At 36.2% G+C, this 27,089-nt stretch overlaps 2 protein-coding genes across 2 annotated transcripts in view; both read right to left on the reverse strand.

The window, feature by feature from the left end:
• The window catches only part of LOC149799637 (uncharacterized), a 39,344-nt gene extending 37,861 nt beyond the window's left edge, over nt 1–1,483 (reverse strand). The window contains exons 1-2 of the mRNA XM_089958241.1: nt 1,443–1,483; nt 1,015–1,124 (exon numbers count right to left, since the gene is read on the reverse strand). Of these exons, the coding sequence (XP_089814367.1) occupies nt 1,015–1,124; nt 1,443–1,483 (151 nt within the window). The remainder of the gene's footprint in view (nt 1–1,014; nt 1,125–1,442) is intronic.
• A 267-nt stretch (nt 1,484–1,750) lies between these two features.
• Nucleotides 1,751–27,089, reverse strand: part of LOC149799638 (neural cell adhesion molecule L1-like protein) — a 36,055-nt gene continuing 10,716 nt past the window's right edge. The window contains exons 3-6 of the mRNA XM_089957106.1: nt 19,087–19,410; nt 16,647–16,825; nt 5,253–5,367; nt 1,751–2,096 (exon numbers count right to left, since the gene is read on the reverse strand). Coding sequence (XP_089813232.1) covers nt 1,849–2,096; nt 5,253–5,367; nt 16,647–16,825; nt 19,087–19,410 — 866 coding nt within the window. The 3' untranslated portion in view covers nt 1,751–1,848. The remainder of the gene's footprint in view (nt 2,097–5,252; nt 5,368–16,646; nt 16,826–19,086; nt 19,411–27,089) is intronic.

The following is a 27,089-nucleotide window of genomic DNA, read 5'->3' on the forward strand; positions in this document are numbered from 1 at the left end:
CTGCAGTAATGCAGACTACACTCTGATGACTGAATTACAGTCAATGGTGCTTTAAGATGTTGACCTGTATTCAATTTTTTTCTTCCCAGCTTCCATGTTATCAATGTTTTTAAACATCTAATCAAATAAATGGTATTTCCTTTCCCTCTAATCTGTTTGGATTTGAAACAAAATCAAAATCATTTTTTTTCATTCTCTGAGGAACTGACCATTTAAGGGGGGGGAGGGGCTGGGCGATTGACATTCTTTTTACACAATAGTCCCAGGCCCCACCACAAAAAATTAAATGGCTTGTCCCTCACCTTCTGCTATTCTCTCATTAAAGATCATTTATATCAAAATATCTGTATTTTGTTCTCCCCATTTTATGTTTAACCCAGTGTCCTCATTTCTTTCTCTTTAACTTATATGTACATTTACAAACACACACTAAAATGTGTACAATTAGTCCTGTCTTGTTTTTCCACCATTCACTTTTGTCCAACAATTATAATGGGAACCCTTTGTTGGATAAAGGAGAAACAACTTTTCGGAACAATACATGTTTCTTCAAAAATACTTGCCTTATCATTATGTCTTAGGTTACATGATCCCATACCTCTTAAATTCTGCCCTTCAAAGCTTACATTAGCAATAAAAGTGCTCAAGTCAACTGCTTCCAAAGGTGAAGGTTAGATAAGAGTTGTATCCCCTTGTGTACATAGATTGATGCCAAATCCTGTCCAATTCATCAGTTACTACTAGAGCTTTACAGAGATGTAACTGGGGTGGGGGGGGGGGCGCTTTGGAGGGTGTGCCTACATTATAATTAGGTACATATTATGAAAGAAATGTTATTTCATTTCTCTCACGTGTATAATCTACAAGACACCAGAAAATGATCTGTGAGAATGCAGTGAGCTGGTCAATATTCTCTGTTAATGTGTGCAGTGTATAGGACTTGGAACTTACCTGCTACATCACCGAAAGCAATGAACTGGTCATTCTTTGCAGTGTATAGGACTTGGAACTTACCTGCTACATCAGTGAAACCAGTGAACTGGTCACTGTATTCACTACTGCCTCCCCCAGTATATGCAGCAACTCGAAGTTGATATCTGGTATAGGGTTCTGAAAGCGAAATTCTGATGATTAAGTACAGTGCATCAATAAAATACAAGTGGATTCCACTTGTAAATTATTATTTTTTACTCCAATTTATCTTTTGATGAGATAATTATTATATTGTGGTAATTATTACTTGAATTAAAGACAAGCTGTACATCTCTGTAGAGCTTGTTCTCAAGGAACTTAAGTTTGATGGGATTATTTGTCTTATGAAAAGTAAACTTTCTCCATGTGCTACTTTCTTTAATACCACAGCATAAATGGGTGCAAAAGCAGAAGAAAAACACCTAATTGTGCCAAAAGTAGCAAAGGGATATTGATCACCTGGTAACTACAGGTGTTGTGTTTCTTTTTGATTCTCCCAATTTGATCCCATTTTATTTATTTATCATTCATGGGAAATACATCAACAGCAATTCAAAATTTAAAAAGTGACATATATCATTCAGTTTAATTTGTATTTATTCCCCTGATAAATTCAAGGAGACCTTTTGGAACAATTCAAGGAATATTTCAACAAATTCAAGAACTTTTCAAGAATAAAACTAACACTTTAAAATTCAAGGAATGTAATAACCATTAAAAGATAATGAATGCTAACATAAATAACAAAATTCAATGATTTTCACAAAACAAAAATTTGGGTTATAAAAACAAATTCAAAGTCTGCACAATTTTTAAAAAAATATTATGAATAAAACTGGTAATCATTGTATATTATGAAACATTTCTTTACTAATTTTAAATTTTACTGATCAAATTTATTTCTTTGCATTTTATATAAAACAACATACCCAAACCACTTAACAGTTTGGACATGGGGTTTGTTAGATTGCTATTGATGATTCTTGTCTTGTTTGTGTTGTTATGACTCCATTGAAGATGATAGCTATTCAGTATTCCATTGATCTTCTTGGGTGCTTCCCAGTGTACCACAAAAGATGTGGGAAGTTGATTTGAGACATGTATTATCCTCGGCTTCTCAGGAACTATGGAGAGAAAAACAAGAGTTCATCAAAAGGATTGACTGTCCAAAAAGAATTTAAAAGGATTCAAGACTATTTCTTCTTTTAACTGCAAAGTGTTAAAACCATCATGGCTATTCTTGAGTGAAAATATTTTCAAATTAGCCATTGTGGCAGTCACACTAGATGCAAAGATCGGCATAATTTTCATTTATGACAACCACTGGGTACCTCAAGAAAACTTTTGGTGAAAATTTACTCCATGTTGACATAAGCATTCATTCTGGAAGAACAAGATATCATGATTAGTCTTGTGAAAAAAGATAAAGATGTCAATATGACATTCCATTTTGTAGAAGTAGCAAACACAAGATTTCCAAGGTGACACCATTCCAGCCATACTGACTGTCAGACCCACACCATTTTCTTTTAGTACCAACCTGACATTATAAGAAGTGTTTTTGTGAAAATACCAGATTTGAACATTCATCAATTTTAATTTAGGACAAGCTAGATATCATAAGAATTTCAATGATTACAACCTCACGCTGAACTGACTTTCCATCCAGAAGCACTATGAATAAGAACATTTTCAAGAGGACTAGTGTAGTGGCCATATTGGACATCAGTATCATTTTGATTTATGACCAACTTAACATTATATAAAGTCTTTTAGTAAAAACCTCATGCATATGTGACCAGTCATTAAGGAGGAATAGCGATAAGAAGAGTTTCAAGAAGGCTGGTGAGGTAGGCATACAGGATGTCTGAGCAACACCATTTTCATTTAGGACAAACTACTGTGTGTGTGTGTGTGTGTGTGTGTGTGTGTGTGTATGTGTGCATGCATGCAGACTTAAAGCAAACCCAGTAAACATTATACGTATGTATAGACTGCCTAAAAATTCTGAGTTTGTTCACATGATTCTGGGGTACCCAACAGTGAAGTTGACCTGCATGCTAGAGTCGGGATCATAAGGATCAAATTATGGCACTGATATTCCGTTTAATCTAAAACAAGCTGACCCTGCCAAAGTTGCCTATCAGAACAAGCTGACCCTGCCAAAGTTGCCTATCAGAACAAGCTGACCCTGCCAAAGTTGCCTATCAGAACAAGCTGACCTTGCCAAAGTTGCCTATCAGCTGCAGGACATTAAACTACAAACAGGAGGAACTGCAAAAATGTATGGTTCAAGATAGAGTGAAATAACTGAATGCCCCTTAACAAACAATGCATCATTCCTTAAGAAAAGCAGGCCACTTAATTTGTTGTTTGACTTGTTTTGGAAAAATTATCCCCCTTTATACACATTTCATGCCTAGTGGAAAAAGTTAGTCCCTCCATAAACCATGTTTGATGCTATGGAAAAAGTCAAAAGCCCCTAAATAAATCATGTGTTGTGCCCTGGGAAAAGTAAACCCCTTAATAAACCAGGTGTCATGCCCTGATGAAAGAAGGCCCCTTAATAAATCAGGTGTCAGGTCTATGGAAAAGTAGACTCCTGAATAAACCTTTGGAAAAGCAAACTTCTTATGAAACAGTGCAACCCTTCTCCTAAAGTTCAAATGTTTTTTAAAGTTCAACTTAATTATAAGGTTTTGCTAAGTAATGTAAATGAACATGTACATTTATCATGTTGAATACTCTTTACTTTGTCAATGTATTATTTATAACATTTCTTTTTTAAAAAATCTTTCTGATTAACTTTTTTGTAAATTTAATGTTCATTTATGTATACAATTATATTTCAATCCACAAATATTCCTGCTGAACATTTACACTTGAATGTTAAAGTGAATGATATTCCATGTATTTGTAACTCAATCATGAGCAAATTATTACTCTGCTGAGATTTACAGCCAGATTGCTAGTAAGGGTAGACAAGTTTGTTTTGTAGGTCATCCTGTAGGAAGAGATGACCTATACCTAGAGAACTGTAACCCATTTTCAAAAGTGAACTACTTTCATTCTTTGCAACTCTGCTGAAACAAACTAAGAAAAATCAATATTCTGACAAAGTTCAAAGAGTTTTTTGTTGTTGTTGTACAACGTTTTAAATGACTGTTTTGAACATTATTACCTTACTTCTACCAACAATGTCACCACAATGTCCTATTCTGGTGGGAAAGAGGTCCTTTTGCTCTAATATAAAGCTCAGCATGGATCCTGTAGAACCTGTTTTATAAATAGCATGCCCAAAGAATCATTCCTGTAAATGTTGATCCAATCTGGCCAAGTGGTTTTGCACAAGCTGAAAATTGCAGATGTGGATGGGCTGACATTTGATGGAAATAGACAAAGGACATGAGTGATGCAGAGGCACATCATAACTTTACTATGGATACCATATCATTGCTAAAGAAGCCATGTCTGGCAAAATTTTGACAGCATTGATTAAAAATGGCTCAGTAATTCAAAAGAAGCAGTTGAACATAAGTTTTCTACATTTCTGCTATGGAAGCAACACCATTTGTTAGGAGAGCCACCCACATGGAAAATTTTAACAGATTTACCTAACAAGCAAGTGTTCTAAGTTTGACTCAAATTGGCCCCGCTGTTAGAGAAAAAAGTCCAAAATAAGCTTACCACCAGTTGTTAAGGGAGCCACCCCAACATACATTTGCTTAGAGCATGTCATAATAAATGTCCCTACCAGGTTTGATTTCTATGGGCTCAGTTATTCTGAAAAATAAGCTGAAAATATGTTTTTCATATAATTGGTATGGAAGCCAGAAGTAACTGTCAGGGGAGTCACACAATTTTAATAATGTATGTCATAAGAAACACTTCACCAAATGTGATTTAAACTGGCTTCAATTTTCTGTAAAATAGGTTTCACAACTTGCAGCTAAAGGAAGTCACATGACTGCTGGGAGAGTCACCCCTGACACAATTTTGACAGTGCATTTGCTAAGACAAATTCCTATCAACTTTGAAAATGATCCATTCTGGAGAAGATGAAAATATATTTTCCAATTAGGCTGCAATCAAATCCATGCCATATTTTGGTCCTGGAGAAGTTTAAAATAATCAATGCTGACAGATGACACACGATGGACAAGTAATGAAGGATGATGGACATTGGCTGCTGGGCAATACCATAAGTACACTTGACCTTACTGTCACGTGAGCTCAAAAAAACTGACAAAAAGAGACAAATGAAGTGATGAATGCCATACCGCCTTCTGCAGTTCTGACAAAGGTAAAGGATGCTGGACCCTTGTAAACATCATTAAAAGCTCGCACTGATATTTTGTAGTTTGTAAATGGCTGCAGTCCCTGGATAATCACTCTCTGAAAAAAATAAAAGATCATTTAGTTTTGATAAATACTGACATCAGGATGTTGCATAAAAACTGCAGAGACAAGTGTTTTGCAACACACATCATGTCGGGTGGAAAATCAAATCCCCAGACAGCTCTGAGATATGCACAGATATAGCTACTAACTAGACTTATGTTAAGAGCTTGATGAAAAAGGTCAGGACCTGCTGGTCAAGGCCCAGATTAAAATATTGCAGTAACAAATGTGTGACCTTTATCCCTGGTCTAAAGGTTGAGTTTTGATTTGGTTTGGTTTGTTCCATAGTGTAGCAATATAAGTAGGTTATTTGGGGTCAAAGGCAACTGGAGTCAAGTGCTTGACCAAGGACACAGCACAGTAACTGACCCAGTCTTGTCTGATGGTAGGATTCGAACCTGCACCATTTCATTCACAAGTCCAGCATGCTAACCACTGAGCCACCATAGCTCCTGAAGGTTAAGTGAGAATGTCACAAAATAAATTGCATGCTTTTTGTTTGTTTTAATGGCACTTGTAACAGATTATTGCCCATGTCATTCCTTTTAACACATTACTGCCAATATCATTCCAAGTAATGGTGAGTTAAGTGCCTTTCAGAAGGACACACCAAGGCAACCGACCTGGGCTGTCTTGGGTAGTTTTCGAACCCACAACTCTTGGATTCTGAACTTGACATGATAGCAACTGAGCTACCATGACACACCCAAATAAACTGTTCTAGCTTCAAAATGATTTGTCCCAATACTCAATAAAATTCATCAAAGGTTTAGAAAATATAACCAAATGAAAAACTTTAAAAGGAAACCTTACTGCACTTTTTTATGACTAATATAAAGCCATTTTTTAGCACAATAACCCACAGGAGACTACTGGCAAGATTTTTCACTTGCCCATGTTATCCAAGACCAAAATTCAATCCCATACAGACAGGTGAGATGTCAGTGATCTGTAAATGCAAGTGCCTTAGTCTACTCTGCCACCCAGGGTCCAGACAGGTGTATAAATAACATATGCCCCACATCAATGCTTTTAGTGACAAAAAGACAATCTACATAAATTGTAATTATTCCAATGCAAATTGTAAGCCAAGCATGAAGATGCAAAAGATGTGAAGGAAAATCACAACAAAACAATACCAAAGCAACTCAGGGTCAGTAAATTTCCATGTTTTCTGTTGCTTGAAAATTATGATATTAAAGATTATACAAAACAATAATCAAATACATCTCTCCCTTTAAACTCAGGCACATCCAAGTCCAAAAATACTGACCACAACATTAGCAAGTATGCAAGTTACTGAAGAACGTGTGAAAAATTAAGAAAAGGATGGACATTAACAGTGTGAGTGGAAACACTATTATGTTATGTTACTAATTTTAGTAAGACCATACAAGTGTGTTACTATTTTTACTAACACAGACAATATTTGGCAATAAAGAATGCACACTATATTATAAACATAATGGCAATGACTTGCTTTTAGCAAATATCATTATTAGTTTCACACAATGGGTCCCAATTACAAATCTGTTAAAATCTTTCACATAGCACATACACATAATTGTTATTAATAAACTCCAAACTTATTAAATGTCCGTTTTTCAAAAGAAAAAGGTACAAATTAAACACAACATATCTACATTAAATAGTAAGTTTGCTTGAAATTACTACTTTCTTCCCTCCAACTTGCAGATGAAGCTGAATTGAGAAACATATAGCCTATCATATATGGAATTTAGGAGAAAATATAATGGAAAGTCAGATCAAAGGAACTTGGAAAATGTTAGATAAATTAACTATGTGAGAATAGGAATTTAACTTTGGTGGAAGGAACAATGGAAAAATAATTCATGCTTAAAAACAACTAGACTGCAATTAATAATTATTATTATGCTCATCCATATGAAACTTTTAATAGTCTCTAGCAAACACTGTCAACATTAATTATCATATAGAAAATAAATTTAAAGGGATCTTGACAGTGAAATGTTAGACTGTGTTGTTACTGAGGTCATAGCAGAAGAGAAGAAAAAAACACAAATAATGGACATTCTTTCCTAATATCAAAGTAGGTATAATAATGACTTGATACCAGCCAGAGATTAATTTTGCTTTTCCTGATTTGGTTTCTTGGGGGGGTTATTTTTGTTCTTTAATTACTTTTCTATCATTCCACCCCCTGGAAGCTAGATTTTACAGGGCAGGAAATCACAAGTTTAGACTCAGCATAACCACTATTACAAGCATATTCCTGCATCTGTGATTACCTTGATTAATCACCACTGCTGAAATTTCTGATCTAATTGCATGCAGTCCATTTATTTAATTGCTATACTTTTTCACATGTACAATACACAGTTTAAGTGCTCAGGATAACCAGTCACAATGTAAAACATACAGTCATTAATATGGAAGGTTTTCCACTGAATATGACTTAATTTCTACTTCCAAATGCACTGGTCAGAAAGGGACTTATGTGTAAGCCATGATATACGTATATGGCAAGAAAGATATCTATCTTGGCAAGAGGCGAACACAACTACTTAACATTTGTTAGTAAAGCCTAAAATGTAGATCACAGTGACTTAAATTCTTTGATTGTCTTGGAATATAGTACAGTACAGAGAAGTACCCAATTATCAAGTTTCTTGATTATAATAGAAACACCACCAAATACAGTAGAACCTCTCTTGAAAGACTGCCAAAAAAGTATGGTGTTCTCAAGACAGGTGGTCTCTTATAACAGGTCATACCACTATATAATCAATAAATCTGTGCACTGAGAATATGGTCTTTCAAGACAGTGGTCTCACCTAGCAGTGGTCTTTCAAGACAGTGGTCTCACCTAGCATTGGTCTTTCAAGACAGGTTTTACTGTAATAGAACTTTCAACACCAGATTTCAATAAAGTCACTGAAACATGAAATATCGGTCACATAGATCTCTTTTTGCAGCATGGGTGTAATACTTATTAAGACTCACCAAGATTCATTATTTAGGTTTAACAATATGCAGATAGAATGCTTAAAGGTAATGTAAACGTGTCCTAAATGCAAATATCTTGAGCAAAGCCAGTCAAAAATGATAGATAGGTCACAATAAGAATTTATTGTAAGGGTGTGGCACAAGCCAAGATGCAGATCACTACAAATTTCATGATTCTAGCATGAAGAAAGCCTGAGAAGTGAACACAAAAGTTAAGTCAATCAAGCATAAATATGGGCCATAAAGACTTTTGCAATGAGAGAGTACAGCTCATAAAAAAAACAATATCCATTTCATGAATCAAGACAGGTCAGTACATACACAGCATGCAAAATATCAAAAGTGATCATGAGCAATACATAAACACTTAATCTAAGTCAGTAGAATATAAAAAGTGGGTTGCAGTGTCTTTTCTGTAGGATTTTCATCCTTACAGAGATCTATAATTTGTGATCTTTGCATGAACAGTTAAAATAAAGTAAAATTAAAATAGAAGTTTTAACCTAAGTCAGTGAAGTATGAAATACACAAAGAAACCATTAAAAAAAACATTTAAAAAAAAACACATTGGTGAACAGGATAATAGCAGACATCCTACTATGGAGTATGACTTGGTCAGATTCTGTTTAGTTATTTGTACATTGTATATTTTTATTTGTGGGGTTTTGAGTTTCACAGCAAGAGTTTTTGCACATAAATTATTTAAAATCACATTGTTGTTGTTGTTGTAGGTTTTGACGCCATTTTTCAGCATAAGATAGGCTATAGATGGTGGCCAGTATCAATGGTGGAGGAAGAACCTGGGAAAACCCCTGAAAGAACCACCAACCCACAAGAAACTACTGACAAGGTTTCTCACATACCCACATTGGCTGAGCCTGAGACGTGAACTCATGCAGACAGAGGTGAGATGGCAATGATCTGTAAAGATGAGCACTTTAGAACACTTGGGGGCCCCTGTGAGTAGAGTACATGTTGAAAATATGTTGACTGCATGGGTAGAATACATGTGATTATATTTAAAGTATATGTGACTATATATAGATTATATGGATAGAGCATCTGTATATGTTGACTACATGGGTAGAGTTCATATAGAGTATATACAGAGTACATGGGTAGAGTTCATATAGAGTATGTACAGACTACATGGGCAGAGTTCATATAGAGTATATACAGACTACATGGGCAGACTTCATATAGAGTATATACAGACTACATAGGCAGACTTCATATAGAGTATATACAGAGTACATGGGTAGAGTTCATATAGAGTATATACAGAGTACATGGGTAGAGTTCATTTTAGAGTATATATAGACTACATGGGTAGAGTTATAGAGTATGTATAGACTACATGGGTAGAGATCATACAGAGTATATATAAGCTACATGGGTAGAGTTCATATAGAGTATATATAGACTACATAGGTAGAGTTCATATAGAGTGCATACAGACTACATGGGTAGAGTTCATATAGAGTATGTATAGACTATATGGGTAGAGTTCATACAGAGTATGTATAGACTACATGGGTAGAGTTCATATAGAGTATGTACAGACTACATGGGCAGACTTCATATAGAGTATATACAGACTACATAGGCAGACTTCATATAGAGTATATACAGACTACATAGGCAGACTTCATATAGAGTATATACAGAGTACATGGGTAGAGTTCATTTTAGAGTATATATAGACTACATGGGTAGAGTTATAGAGTATGTATAGACTACATGGGTAGAGATCATACAGAGTATATATAAGCTACATGGGTAGAGTTCATATAGAGCATATATAGACTACATAGGTAGAGTTCATATAGAGTGCATACAGACTACATGGGTAGAGTTCATATAGAGTATGTATAGACTATATGGGTAGAGTTCATACAGAGTATGTATAGACTACATGGGTAGAGTTCATATAGAGTATGTATAGACTATATGGGTAGAGTTCATTTAGAGTATATATAGACTACATGGGTAGAGTTCATATAGAGTATGTATAGACTACATGGATTTAATACATGCACAGTATATATTTTCTATCATAGGTAAAGTATATGTGTACGTTGAATACATGGGTAGAATACACTTAGAGAGTATATATATATATATATATATACTGTATGTGTGTGTGTATATTATATATATATATATATATATATATATATATATATATATATATATGTGTGTGTGTGTGTGTGTGTGTGTGTGTATAAATATATATATAATATATATATATGTGTGTATAAATATATATATATGTGTATATATATATATGCTTGTATTATACACGTTCACAAGCATTTGGCAACACAAAGCACTGTTGAGAAACCAAAACCCCAGACAGCTCCCATATATACAGATAAAGTTCTTAACTAAACTTATTTAAGATTTTGTTGAAACAAAGTCAGGATCTGCAGGTCCAGCCCATGATCAGAGAATTTACAGTGAAAAATGTGTGTCCAAGGTACTCGTCTAAAGATTCATGTTTGGTTCAGTTTAGCCAGCATGTCACAAAATGAACTGCCCCAGCTTAAAACTGATTCATGCCAAGCATGATATGAATCTGAAGAGATTCTGGAAATAAATACAAATTAAATTTTTTAACCAAAACCATAACAAAACTGTTTATGGTGATGACAATGCCATGAGAAAAATGACTTATGTCTCTCTTCCCACTAACATAGGCTTGACAATAAGCCTATATACATACCACTTTTGGACAAAATCTATTTCTTGACTTAAGACAAGCAATTCCTGATAGACAAAGCAGGAGGTTGCAAGGCCATACTATATGTGCACCTGGTCAGGAGATCAAAAATCTTGAGCTGAAAATAGAGTTTTTACTATCAGCCAATAAGGAAGGACATTTCAAAAGTAACATTTGTGATTGGGCAAAACAAAATCTCAATCTCATCTATTTTATGAATTCTACTCACATCCTTCTTAATAAAATTGAAGTGTAAAACTATTTGTTATGCCTCCAATGAATTTATCCCTGTCTTGCTTACCTTTGCAGCTCATATAATAAGGAAAAAGAAAAGATGTATGCCATTTAAAACAAGTTCCTCTCTATTGTGTAAATTTGTCATCAGATTTAGTCTCAGGACCCTTGACAGTCAGAAGAGTATTGTCTTTACCCATTGAGGGTATTCAATTATTAGTAGGTAATGATCTAGCTGGAAATGATGTTCTGATTAATCCACTTGTAACTAGCCAGCCCTGTTTGGATCAAAGTTGATCCAATTGAAAAAAGAAATCTTTGATTTATACCCTGCTTGTACAGTTGCTAGAGCTATGGCATAGATGTTTGTCAGAAAAATATTTCTTTAGCTGACACATGTACTGGTCACACTTTTGATGAGATCACTTTTGCTTCTTGTTTGGATCAGTCAAAAAATATTGATCACAATGATCTTTTAACTACTCATTCTCTTTATTGTAATCAGGGTGACAAACAACAATCACTTGTCATTAAACAGGAAAACAGGAAAAACAATCTGAGATCTCCTGTTTGATTCAGAGGGCCATTAGTGAAACTGAAGCCACAGAAGTACCCATTTGTTATTTTGTTAAAAAAGGGGTCCATGTGAGAAAATGGAGACTACCTGAGGTACCTGCTGGTGAGAAGTGGTCAGTGAGCTATCAAATTGTAGTTCCAAAATCTTACAGACAGGAAATACTTAGCCTGGCCCATGAAGCTCATTTGGCTGGTCATTTAAGGTTTAATAAGACCTATCACAAGATCCTGAATCACTTCTATTGACTAAAAATTAAAAGCGATGTTTGCAAATACTGCAGATCTTGTCCCACTCTTCCAATGGTAGAAAACCCAATCAGAAGATACATAAGGCTCATCTGCAACCTATTCCTGCACTTGAAAAATCATTTATAATGGTAGACTGTGTTGGTCCCTTAAGACCAAGTCAGGCAACAAATATGTGTTGACCATAATGTGTGCATCCACAAGATTCCCAAATGCAATACCTTTAAGGAATATAAAAACTAAAACAATAGTAAAAGGGTTGATAAAGTTTTTTTTAAAACAAAGTGGCCTTCCAAAGTCTGCCTATCTGATCAAGAGACAAATTTTTTTTGGAATATTTCAGCAAGTAATGTATGAATTAAGCATCCAGCAATTCAAGTTTTCTGCCTATCACTCTGAAAGCCATGGGGCTTTACAAAGATTTCATCAAACTTTAAAAAATATTATTTGATTATATTGTTTTGATACCAGAAAATATTGGGATGAAGGTGTGCATTTACTGTTGTCTGCTGTTAGGGAACCAGTTAAAGAATCTTTGGGATTTAGTCCATTTGAACTAGTTTTTAGATACATTGTCCGTGGACCATTAAAGTTGTTAAAAGAGAAACTTCTTTCAAATAAAGATATATAAATTAATCTTCTCGATTATCTTTCTAATTTTAAACATAAGTTGTCAAAGGCTTGTGAGGTTGCAAGATCTAATCTGCACTCGATTCAGTCAGAAATAAAATTAAAGTATGACAAAAATACAAAGGAAAGAAGTTTTCAGCCTGGTGATAGAGTTCTCGCTCTCTTGCCGATACCACTAAATGCTCTTCAGGAAAAATAATATGGCCCTTACACAGTTGAAAAGAAAGTAAATAATTTAAATTATACCATAAATACTTCTGGGAGGAGAAAACAAAAACAACTTTTGCCATATAAATATGTTAAAGGATTAGAGATAACCTAGCATTATTCATGCAATCAGTTTAGTTGTACCTGCCCCACACAGTGAAGATTTAAGCAATGGAATGCAATCGGACTATAGTGACTTTGGTGTAACCAATCTTCAAAATTCAGAAATTATGAATAGTCTGGACTAGAAACTTTCACATCTGCAACAACAAGAAAAGAATGAACTAAAATAGCTATTACTTGACTATGAGCACTTGTTTTCAGATGTTACAGCACGAACAAATAAAATCTACCATGATGTTGAAATTGTAGGTTCAACAAATGTGAAACAGCATCCATACAGGATGAACCCTTTCAAACAGGAATGTTTGAAAAAATTCAGTATATGGTAGAAAATGATTTCATAGAGCCGAGTAAAAGAGTTCACCATGTATACTTGTATTGAAACCTGATAATACTTTCCGCATGAGCACAGACTAAAGAAAGGTGAACAGTGAAGCTAAAATAGATTCATTTCCATTGCCAAGAATCAATGACTGCATTGATAAAATTGGAAATGCAAAATATGTCATCAAGCTTGACCTTCTGAAAGGATTCTGGCAAATTCCACTGATGTAAAGTGCAAAGGAAATTTTGGCACTTGTGACTCAAGGGAGACTTTTATCAATATAAAGCGATGCCATTTGGGATAAAAGGTTTGCCTTGTACTTTTCAGTGTTTAAAGAACGTGATTACATCCGGTCTAGATAATTGTGAGGCTTATATCAATGATGTCATCATCTATAGTGACACCTGGAAAGATCACTTAGAGACTTTGACAGACTCACTGTTGCAAATTTGATAGTTCATCTAAAAGTGACATTTGTCATACTTGTGTCATGTTTTTAGGACATTGTGGGACATGGACAAGTTAAACCTATAGATGATAAGGTCAAGGCTATCTCTGAACTGTCAATCAGCAAAAAGCAACTGATGCAACTTTTGGATATGGCAGGATACTATCTGAAAGTTTGTTCCAAGTTTTCCATAATTACTGAACCCCTGACAAATTTATCGAGTGAGGAAACGAAGTTTTATTGGTTTGAAAAATGTCAGGCGGCTTTAGGCTTTTGATTAATTCAAGGCTATACTAAAGAGAGCACCAGTTCTTTCAACTCCAAATTTCAGTCAATCATTTAAAATGTCTTTTGATGCAATTGATGTCTCCTGGTAGAGTATTGATTCAAGAAGACAAAATTGTGTCGATCCTCCAGTGTGCTATTTTTCTATAACCACCAGAAAAATTATTCCACAATCGAGAAGGAATGTTTGGCTTTGATATCGCTTTCCAACCCTTTGAAGTTTACATTAGTTCAGCTCCTCCGATTATTGTATTTAGTGATCACAACCTTCTTACTTTCATTGGCAAGATGAAAACAAAAATTAAAGATTCTTAAGGTAGAGTTTGATGTTGCAGGAATACAATATTGACATCAGGCACGTCAGTGGAAAAGACAATCTAACAGATAAATTTTAACATGTATAAAAATATGATATTGTTTCATGTATACTTTGTATTATTCATAAGATTTCATCTTATGCAAATTTGCATCACCTATAGATTTGACTAATAGTTAAAAGAAAGCTTTATTTCATAAATCTTTCTTTTTCTTTATCAGGGGAGGTGTTATGTATAATTAATTTGCACTGTTTGTTTGTGAGTTTTCTTTTATTTGTATATTTTCATAGTTTTGTATGCTATGATAAATTGTATGTTGGACTTGGCCCTGTCTAAAATCAAGTTCATTTTCCACTTTAGCTGAATCTTTGATTTTGTTTTCATAAACAACATATCTGTCTCAATCTGAGTCTAGAACTTTGGACATTCCCTATTAAATGCCATACCAACCTGTTGTTTACGACATTTTATATATTAAGTTTAGTAATAGACTTCTAATTATAACTAAGACTGTATATCTTGTAAACATCAGGAGCTCTTAGAAGGTTCTTTTCCATTAGGTAATGGTTATTTTAGAAATTGCTAATTGTGACCTCAGGTCAAGTAGAGGACTACATAATCTTGCTTTGCTCGAAATATTTCATTCATGTTATAAGATCTTGAGGCAGACTCATTGTTGTGTCCACTATTTGGGCTGAAATTTATTTAGATTATTTGTTCACTGGAAATATAAACTGGTCATGAAATATAACTTTCTTGGAAATAGAGATTTACATTTATAGGTAAATTTCAAATAAGGATATATTCTTAGATTGTTTTATTGTGATTCAACAAAAGACTGTTGGCACATCACCACTATATGGGCCACCAAAGGCACATCAACACTCCCAACATTGGATTTAATTTTGGATTTCCATTCAAGTTTTTTTCAGAACTTTAATCATTATTGTCTGTAATTGTAGGTTTATTTAGGACTTAATTCACAATATTGTAAGTTCCTCTTTTTCCATTTTCACTTTGTATTCTAGAGAAATAAATTATCTGTTGAATTTTACATAACTTGTTGGTTGTGACTCTTTCTATTACTGATTTTAAGACCATAGAGACCTATCTATATCAACTTGTTTCCATGAATTGACTGAGGAAATTTTACCGTCCTTGGTGCATACCTTCATTTATAAGACAACCTCATCTATTATTCAGAGTGATCATAAATCCCTCTGTTTTACTTTTATTATCAATAGTTCATTCACAGCATCAAAATCATTGGCTTGACGTCACCTATAATCTGACAGATGCCTAAATGTAGTGCAAAAAAGCATTCTCAAGTGCTTCAGTGACTGAGTTGGAGAGCCTAATAAATACACAAAACTCTGACATGCTGCATCTTTGAGGAGAAAGACTTTTAGTTGATCAGTAAATTGATACCTTGAACTGTAGCTCGCATTCATGTGAATTCCCTTTAGAAATTAGATGGAGTCATAGCAGCAAACAAGCTCTAGTATCACTTAGCAACCAACCAAAATGTCTTTAAAAACAAACTCAACATAAAAGAAGAATGTGGTGAACAGCACATTATTTACCCAACCTGTGTTTAATAGTTATCTATGTCGTTACCAGTATAGGATATTACTGACCAACAGGTTTCAATGGCCTCAACCTTTAGTCAAGGTATGCAGTCTTGAAATAAACTGAATGTCCTGATGTTGTTGTTGTTGTTTTACAGGAACAAAGCGCTGAATGAAATATTGTCCTCTCATTGGTTAAAAGAAAATGACTTCTTGTATATAATTATGACTTATTTTCAGTTGGCCATTGAGAAGGTAGTATTCCATTCAGGGAGTTGTTTTTGCATATTAAGCGGGCTCGATCATGGCCATTTCGAGTGGTACTGTGGGAAAATGATTTGGCATTCCTTAAAGGTATGATATTAAGTCAAACTTTTGATAGGGATACACAGTCAAATGCCTGAGCTAAATATCAGTACCAAATTTATTAAACTACGCAAAGTGTAGCTTGAAATATCAGCGATTATTCTTAAATAGGTCGCGCGAGCAAGGAGAGAACTGTCCTCCATTGTAGTTATTATATAGTACATGTATGACAGGTCAATTGTAAGCAACGATATGAGCCCCTGTGTCTGTGATGAAGTCTGTGTTCAGTGTTGCCTACCTGTTTAGTTTCATTTATTGTGATTGGAATGATTCTGTCTTTTCCCACGATTTCATATTGAATCTCATATCCCTGTAGAATTCCATTGATGGATTCTCGTGGGGGAGCTTGCCAACTGATTTCAATTTTGTCACTCTCCACACTGTGGGCCGTTAGATTGAGAGGTGGAGAAATTGGCTCTGAAATACAAAATACAACATAACGGTGTATATCTAGGTATTATGGTGGATTGATTGACAGGTGTTCAACAGCACATCAATACATAATAGGTTATATCGTACAGATGGATCAGTCTATCTAATCATTAGGGGCTAAATAATACACACGTCTTGATAATATCATCATACACAACTTCGGACTCATCATCTCCACCAGCAAGACCAAGGTTCTGCATCAGCCAGCTCCTGGAGAAGATTACCTGGAATCATTCATCACTGTCAATGGCCAAAAGCTCACAAATGTAGACAGGTTCACATACCTCAGCAGCATCATCTCACAAGCAGTTCACATAAACGATGAGGTCAACACCAGGATTGCCAAAGCCAGCGTAGCATTTGACAGACTCCGCTCAGATGTCTAGGATAGGAAAGGCATTAAGCTTGCCACCAAACTCAAAATCTACGCAGCGGTTGTTCTCCCCACCCTCCTCTATGCTTGTGAGACATGGACTGTGTATAGCCGCCATGTTACAAAACTGAACCACTTCCACATGAGCTCCCTGAGAAAACTACTGAAAATCAGATAGCAAGACAAGGTACCGAACACAGAGGTGCTCACTAAGGCCGGCATGACAAGCATCCACACCATGCTGTGCAAGGCACAACAACTCCGATGGGCTGGCCATGTTGTCCGCATGCCAGTAGAACGCCTACCTAAGAAGGTCTTTTAGAGAGAGCTACACCATTGCAAGAGATCTCACGGTGGTCCACAAAAAAAAGGTACAAGGACACCCTCAAGGCCTCGCTGAAGAACCTAGGCATTGACCCTGACAGCTGGGAGAGTGTCGCTGCTAATCGATCTGCTTGACGCAGTCAAGTCAATACTGGTGCGGCAGCCTTTGAGCAGAAAAGACTGGTGGACGCAGCTGAGAAACGTGATCTGCGCAAATCCAGGAACAGCAGTTTAGCAACTCCCGGTAAGCAACCTCTACATCCATATCCCCACTGCAACAGACTCTTCCGGGCCCGGATCAGACTGATCAGCCATCTCCGGACCCACTCCCAGTGATTCAATGACATTAAATGGTTCTCATCGACACCGATGAACGAACATCATCATCCACAACCTGTGATATGATAGATATACATGCAAAGAGTAAAGAGGTAAATGACTAATAATTATTTTTTAAAAAAAGATAAATTCCAACTTTTACAAGGTGATATCATTTTGAATGAATTTTAAAATTTTTAGTATTGATGTATCAAAATGAAAAATATTCTCAATGAATCATTCATTTTGATGAATCATTTCACCCCTACGTACAATCAGGGATCATAGCGGACTTTCGTATATTGTTTCTTCTGCTGTACTTCTTGTATTATAATATAAAAAACACATTTTTAGAATTAAAAAGATTAAACACACTGCAGTTTTAATGTGAGGACACTTATTCGGAAACGTGGGTAATTTGTAGCAAGGTATCTGTGTTGACTTTGTAAATAGTTCCCAATACTATCCTGTTAAGTGATAGAGGTCACAGGGGGTCAGTGTTTGCCTGATGGAGCTGTAAAATGTAGAAATGATCTGATAAGAACAGAGGCTGGTTGGTGCGTGTTAATTAGTGGATGAAATTCTTATGGGCTTAAAACATAAGCTTAATGACCTTGTGATCTGCATGTCATGTGTCTAATGAAGATGATACTTTACCCGGGCATGCATCCTCCTGATTGTCATAAGAGATGGCTAATGGAAACAATACTTTACCCGGGTATGCATCCTCCTGATTGTCATAAGAGATGGCTAATGGAAACAATACTTTACCCGGGTATGCATCCTCCTGATTGTCATAAGAGATGGCTAATGGAAACAATACTTTACCCGGGTATGCATCATCCTGATTGTCATAAGAGATGAGTTATGGAGACAATATTTTACCGTCGAATGCATCATGTGATGATGTTCCAGGGGAGGTCTTGGTCATTTTTCAGTTGATTTTTTAAAAATAAAAATCTGACTTTGTTTTTTTAAAACTTTTTAGCCCATTGCCATCACCTTTCTGGAGATACCAAATTTTATTCAACCCTATATAGCCAGAATTGTGCTCTTAAACCCTATAAAAGTATTCAAAGCGCCGTAATAACCAAACAAAACAACCTCAAGATAATCTTCCAAGATTAACCTAGGATAAATCATTTCCGTTAATTTAGAGAAAGAATCCAGTGAGTCATTGTCAAAAGTTAAGATTTGGCCCGAGCTGCCAAAGGTTAGAGCAAAAACAAACCTTGAACAACTAATTCTATTGTGTTATTATAGGTCAAGAAGTTGTTCTGTGCCGACGTAAAAATTCTGCATGTGTAGTCATCAGCATCTTCCTTCTTTACTGTGAAAATTCTCAAGCTGAAATTCGTGGTGATAGTCAGTTTGCTACTCCATATTTCTGCATAGTAATTGACTTTCCCTGATTGTTCGGCAGAAGCTAGTGGAACACCATTTTTGTACCAAATGGTATGCAGGAGGTCCTTCACAGGGAAGTCAACACCACAATTAATGTCGATGTTTTGACCCACTATTGCAAAGATTCTGTCCCAATCTTCTGCCAATACATCTGTGAAAGACAAAATAACAAACAGTGAATCATACAATATAGGCAAACATTCAAATTGCATCACATTTAGCGAGATAAGTCAATTCACAAATGGATCGCTTCGGTGGCATAATGGTTAGAGCGTCTGCCTCGGATGCGGGAGGTCGCGGGTTAGAACCCCGGCCGAGTCATACCAAAGACTTATACAAAATTGTACTAACAGCTGCCTCGCTAGGCACTCCGCATTAAGAGGTGAGTGTTAGGACTGGTTGGCCTGGTGTCAGGATAATGTGATTGGGTGGGACATCATGCTACATGTCTGCGGCACGACGGCGCAGTGCTAGACATCACTATAAACTGCCACACTGCAGACATCATAATAATAATAATAATAATAATAATAATGCTTGATTTACAGAGGGTGACTCATTAGTCAATGACTATTCTCCCTTGAGGCCCTCTAGTAGCGATATGACTGAAAAATTGTTACAGCTACGTTAACAGTCCAAATCACACACACACACACACACACACACACACACACAATTCATAAAAATTGGTTATTGCATTTGATCACTCTGATTGGAATATATATATATATATATATATATATATATATATATATATATATATATATATATATATATATATATATATATGTTTACATATATACATATATACATATACATATTTACATATATATATGTATGTATATATACATATACATATATATACATACATATACATATATATATATATATATATATACATACATACATACATACATACATACATACATACATATACATCTATACATACATCTATACATACACACATACATATATACATATACATATATACATATATACATATACAGATATACATATATACATATACATATATACATACATACATACCTTAACAATAAAGTTAAGAAGGGGTGCTAAAATCAAGCATGTGATCAAATTACATGTATTGAGAATACAGGTGGCTTGGAGTGTTCAGGTGACACTGAATGCAGGACTCAAAATTAATTAAACAAAGTTTTTTTGCTAACACACAGGATCACGATAAAAAAAGTTTACCGATCCTGCCTAAATTTCACTGATCCTACTAAAATTAAAGACACGCCAACAAGAACTGTATTTCATCAACAAGATCCAAAAAATGTTTGCTTCATGAACATTTGAAGATGCTCGTGTTCAAAGATGCCACAGTTTGCTCTGATTTTCTGGAACCAACTTTCTCTTGATTTCACGCATCTCTCTTTCATTATCTGTTGCGAACTTGCACTGTGTGATTCCAGGGATGATTTGTTCAAGTTTTTTTTTGGTATGCCTATTAATGAATGAAGTAAGCGTGGGCACTTATGTATTACTCCGAAGAGTTAGTTCAGAAAGCGCACATGACAGTCTTTCTCGTAACATGCTTCAGGTATTCCAACATCTCTGGTACATTCTTAGTGTCTTCCCTTGATCATACTAGCAATCACATTATCTCTCATCATTTAATTTCTGCTGTTTCATAGCAGCTGTACACCTTGCAAATAATTCAACATATTTACAATTTTCAGTGTACAAGGCACTAAATATTTATTGAGGATAAAAAAAATATGAAAAAATTGTTCTGTACAATTCTGAATTATTCAATGAGGTGGCAAACGTGACCGTTTTGGATTGGCCAATACCACCCCATTACCTACAGCGTTTATTATACCTTACCATGTACATGATGTTGGTAGATCCTCGATTAACATAATAAACAGATCAATTAATCATTAAAGGAATTGCCAACCCATGTTTCACTGGATACATCCGACAATGGAATAATTGTTGATTTTTATGATAGCAAAAACAATAAATTTCACTACTCCAATTTTACTAAAATGGTGGGGTTTTAGTGGTCCATCAGCAAAGTCATTAACTATGGGTTAGAGGATTATTGCTAATTTTGAGCCCTGTACCTTAAAGAAGATTAAAGGGATGAACATAAAAGATACTAATAATAATGTTCATTTTTAAACAAATATTAATATCCCTCTAAATACTAATAATGCTAATTATGAATTAATTACGAATGATTACAAATTTTTCTTCTCTTTATGAGAGAATTGATTAAAATATATATGAAATATTTCAAGAAAATATTGAAGCAATTTTTACCCTTTGGATGAGTATCTTCCATTGATATAATTATATATTGTTTGAAGCACTATGTTGAATCTGTCAAACTATATATAAAGAATACAAATCATATGGCGAATAACAGTCCTTTCAATTGCACTGGATCCAGCAAGGGATCACGTGTGACATGGATTGATTAAGATAAATGCAATAAACTGACAACGAACAGTGCATAACTAGTATCTAACTAACCTGAGAGCTTTCGACTCTTAATGAGTCTTTTTCAAAGGCAAATACAAAACATAGACAAGGCAAACAAATAAAACAACAACAACAACAAAAAAACGGTTATGATTGCAAAACTTTATCTGACTGTTTCTACAGGAATCAAACGTTTAAATTTATTATGTTTCAACTAGTTTATTTCAACTTGTTGCGAATACTGGAAAATATTTTTATTGACCTAGAAATCGAAAAGTTATTTTATTTAAATTTATGTAAGCACAAATTATATCCCGGATATTCATTGTTATAGTAGTAATTGTAGGCTATGAAGCAAATTTAGAGAATTATTAGAAAGAAAATGTGTCGGCTGCAAAAGATAATTGTATTTGTGCATGCCTGTGCCATTTACGGAGACATTCCAGATGCAGTTTCGACGGCCCTCTTTTGCAACCGCTGGAGCTGCAGCCACAAATGCCAACAGCGCTGGAATGAAAGCGAGGAATGGAAATATTCTGTCGTCCGTTTGCATTTGTGCTACCTCTGACTTGGATAATTGTAATGTCACCGAGGTTTGGTTTTTTCTTCTTCATTTGGCTGCATTAAGCTGATTAAGGTCTATTCGGGTCAACAACAAGAGAATAATTCCAGTTAACATTGCTTGAGAAAGCCTCATTGTGGATCCTATGGTGTGCCTGTAAACAATCTACGCACAACATCGCCAAGACCAGTACCGTAATGCACCATGTAAACGAGTTTTCTAGAGTTAACATGCACATGTATCTCACGTCCACGCACGACTGTCATTGTATTTAAATATCAGATCTGGGAAAACCCAAACATATAGCTCTTTGACCTTTGTGTTGTCCATGCTGAAGCTACATAACTACCACTGATGACGTGCAGGTCAGATTAACCTGAGCCGTAGTGAGGATCCTGACATTGTCTGGCGCAAAAAATTGTAAGTGGTACCGTTGGGTGTTGCATGCAAAATTTGTTTGCATTTTTGGTGTGAATGTGGGGAATATTATTATTATATTCACACAAACCAAGAACCGTTCTTCACGACGACTGTGCAATATCAACCTCGCACCGTTGGAGATCCGACTAAAATGGCAATGTGGCGGGTGTACGCGTATGAAAGTTTTAGTCCTTACCGGTCACCAATGTGATCCTCCGTCGGATCCTGCTATTTATTGATTCTAGTTCGTATGCGCCATGGGAAGTACAACAATCTAACAACGCTCTAGGTCGTGCCACTATGTGCCAAAAGCACGAGCGTATTATTTACGGAATCCCCCTAATGGACGCGATCGAATATTAGGCCAACTGCCATAAGCATGCAACGATGCTATTCCGATCTCGAGTGTGTGACTTTCTCCAGTAGCAATGTCTGTAGAAAGTCAAATAAAATTCTGGTTTCGATGATGAGATTGTGATCATTGACGTAATTCTCGGTGTCGTGTTTGCAACAACAAGCTACATTACATGAAGTGTTTTAAATGCCTGATACGTCTATGTCGTTTACACCATCGTCGTCTTCAACACGTTCTAGAGATGCTGCCATGGCGTACGAATGCGGAAATAACATTTCGGAGCAGATACGATATCTAGAAGTATCCAGAAGATAATAACTATGAGCTGTCAAAAATTCTACATGACAACCATAGAAAACAGTTTCTTGTTCAAGCTGACTAAGCTAGATATTTATATGCACCTTCAGACAGAAGACTGAAAGAGGGATCTCAGCACAGAAGTAGATAGGTAAGGCATAGATTAAGCTCAGAAACTATCAACAGATTAATGCTTATATAACTAGAGGAATATCATTAAAATAATTTGAGTATAACAGCTCTAGCAGGGTGGAGCAGGAAGAAAGATGGATATCTGAAGTGTTAGGTAAACACTGCGGTTTAAACGAGCCACTGGCGAGTTATTTGACGATAATGATATAATACTTAATACAGCTGAAACTGAAAAACTTGACCAAGTCCAGAAACTGTTTAGATATTTTATGCAACAACTATCAAAGGGAAAACGGTGTCCCAAGTCCAAGAAGCGGAGGCGACAGCCTCACCCGAAACCCATACGTACACATGCACCTACATGGAAAGAAAAATTAGAAATGATTCGATAGTCATTCCTTAGCAAACCTGCACCCACACTGGAAAAACAAAGACCTCTTGCACCCGCACCCCAGTGGAATAACATCTGTTTCGTCCACTCGCACAAGAAGAAGCCAAATGGCAAAATGAACAATAGCTAAGGAGATAAATGGAGAAGCATGGAAAGGAAGGAAAAGGCCTTGGTGGACTTTGTGACCCTCACGACTTTGAAGATCGGTTGGAAATATTCGTGGAATCAGTTCGCCCATGCATCAGCGTACCAGAAGTCATTAATGAGGTCGCATCGATTTGTCAGCGGTATCTCACCAATGACCCAATGGACATGGCGATGTTTCGCGCGTTGACGTATGAACGTCAGAGATGTTGCCAATATTGTATCACAAGGGAGAGTTGAAATAAAAGAGGAGAGAGCAGTAAATTTCCTGGATACCCACTTGGTCCATACAGAATATAAATTCTTGGTTGGTTGTTTGGACACACATGGTTACCAGGTATAGTAATATCTGCATAGATACTTCCAATTTCGGCCATCTTTAGTAAAATGTTGCTTCAGTGTTCCTATCATTGACTCTTACACGGATCTTACCAACTTCCTCTCCACGTTTCTCGATGTCTTCTTGAATTTCCGCCATTTCCCTTGTGGCTTTCTTAATATCTTTTGGCGTGCTTGTCTCTTTTAACTATATGACCCGGGTTGTTTTTTTTTTTTTCGTTCCCATCATCGCTGCGGAGGTTTTCGCAACTTTATCTACATCTTCCGCAGTCTAGGCGAAAATCTAGTTTGTTCATTTGATCGGCGGTGCCAACGATTGTTCAAAATGCCCTCTTTGACATCAAACCGTAGCGTTTGTGTACATTGTAACATATGTTTGACACTTTTGCTGCCGGATATAAGATTGAGAATCAGTATTTGGTATTCGTGAAATGTTTTGCGGCGTTGCTCCCCATACTCCGTTATGACATCATCGGCAGGTGTTGGCATTATACGTATTATAATTGTTTAAATCATTCTGTCCAAACCGCCTCGATACTTGCGTGGTCGTCCAGTCAATAGTGTGGTAACTACATGGCTCCTAGGTGGCCTCCCCAAAAATAGTTCGAAACTCATTCCAGGATTAATCAACGGCACAACAAGTCCAATGAATGTTTGCGCATCAATGCCACGAAACAAGTTGTCCCGAATAACTTTAGACTTGTGTACGTATCGTTATGTGATATGGATCACGTCTGTGCTTTTGTGTCGGCCTAGGGAAAGCATTCTCGCGAGATAGTCTTGGTGTTCAAGCATCACATCCTCGTAGACAACACGATTATTCTCACTTGCATGGAGATCGTCAATGGTAGGAGCTTCTTCAGTTGTGGAAAATAAATCAACTGTGGAAGATTTGCTTCTTGCAAACAACTGCTACCGTGTATCACAAAACGGCTGATCGAGCTCTGACAGTGCAATTATGTACAACGACCCCACGCTAAACATCATTAAAAATTATTCAAAAACATTTGGCGTTTCTCCGATCCAATGGATCCAATAATCAACGAACTGAGTTTGGAAAGATTTCACGGTGCTTGCGTAGTTTGGGATTTGCCCGCGTAGAAAAGCCAATGGCGGCAAATTTTTTCGTCATGCAATGTTTAATATCACCTATTGTAAAACTAAGTCATGTCTTCAGATTGTGTGCGATGTTGCAAGGAAACAAGCATTGCAAAGTCAACGCGGCTGCAAACACGCAATTGCAGAAGTACGCTTGCTTCAACTGTTGTTAGGTTGGAGCGAAAACGTTTACGTACGGCCTGGTGGACGTAAACGCTGGTTTTAAACAGTAGACAGTGATGTCGCGGCTGTTAGTAAAGCTACCGCGGACACCATGGAGTAAATAACCTGGTGAAAAGCACATCTGTTATTCTTAGGGACCTACACTGAGTTAATGAGGACTTAGTACACGACTTAATTCTAACCACCAACCGAAATCCGGAGAAGCACATATAAATCGTGTCGATGCTACATGTTACCGACATGATCTTGCTTATGAAGCATCAAGTGATATCCCTGCATGTCAACGTGTCGATATAGATAGTATCCAAGACTTAAGCGCAAGCAATCATACACTAGGAGAAAGAGTTGCCAGAAGGATTAATCAAAGGAGGTACGCATGTTAAAATTGCTAAAGAGGCCGCTAGCGCGACATTTGGAGGTAAAAATACATTTATATAATGAAACAAGCAGTGATTTACTAAAATTGAAAAGATTATTGGAAAGGCGAAGCTGCTTTTGAAAAGTTAGCTAATGGAATAAAGGTCATCCACGGGGCTGCTCGAATATAGCTGCCCAAACAAGTGGCAGATTTACCTATCCGTGCAAACAAAGATCTTCAATGTGTAATTTGATGTGAAATGACCCAACGAAATTCATCAAGGTGACCTTTTGTTTCTTCCACACGATAGTGTACGTGGATGTGCATACAAACGCACTTTAAATAGTGTAGATGTTGCCATTAGATAAAAAGAAGCCGAATCATGGCGTCTAAAGATTCTGAGAGTGTCGCACATGCACGTAAATATATTAACGCACGTTCACCACGAACATTGCCGCGGCTATTACAAGTAGATCCGGGCAAAGAATTGTCATGGAGCAGTTGCTGCGTTGCTAACAAAACATAAGGTACAAGTTCGTGTTGGACACCTTAACATATATCACAATCAAGCCATTGTAAAACGATTTAACCGCACACTTTCGGAACAATTTATCGGACATCAGTGTGCGTAGGAATTGTAAATGAGGCCTCGGATCCGATACCACGGGTAGGCAACACGACCTCTATTGGCCATATAAGCACTAAATAAGGAAACCAAACGCACAGTTGGGTTACAACCTGCTCAGGCGGTTCGACAGAATACTGTCACCGTTACAAACAAAATGATTTCACAAGCACGGCCTTTAGACCCACTCGGAAACATTTTAGTTTTGGTACCTTATGTACCGGTCGAGTCAGAAGGAGGAGAATGTTGTGCTACTGATTTGTATGGTCCATTGATGAAAAGGATTAAATCACTATTTTGCTTATATACGTCAGCTGATCTAATCCTAAAGGTCATGTATTATTTCATGTTGGGGATTACACTTACTGGCGCCTTTGATTGATCCTTGCATGATCAGTTTGCCATCGTAGCCAAGCAGATTATGAAATATCACAACGTTTTGTTTTGTTTGAGTAAATTCGCAACTGTAAAT

The sequence above is a fragment of the Sinohyriopsis cumingii genome, chromosome 5, assembly GCF_028554795.1.
Source record: "Sinohyriopsis cumingii isolate HCF-2022 chromosome 5, ASM2855479v2, whole genome shotgun sequence".
In the NCBI taxonomy this organism is placed as follows: domain Eukaryota; kingdom Metazoa; phylum Mollusca; class Bivalvia; order Unionida; family Unionidae; genus Sinohyriopsis; species Sinohyriopsis cumingii.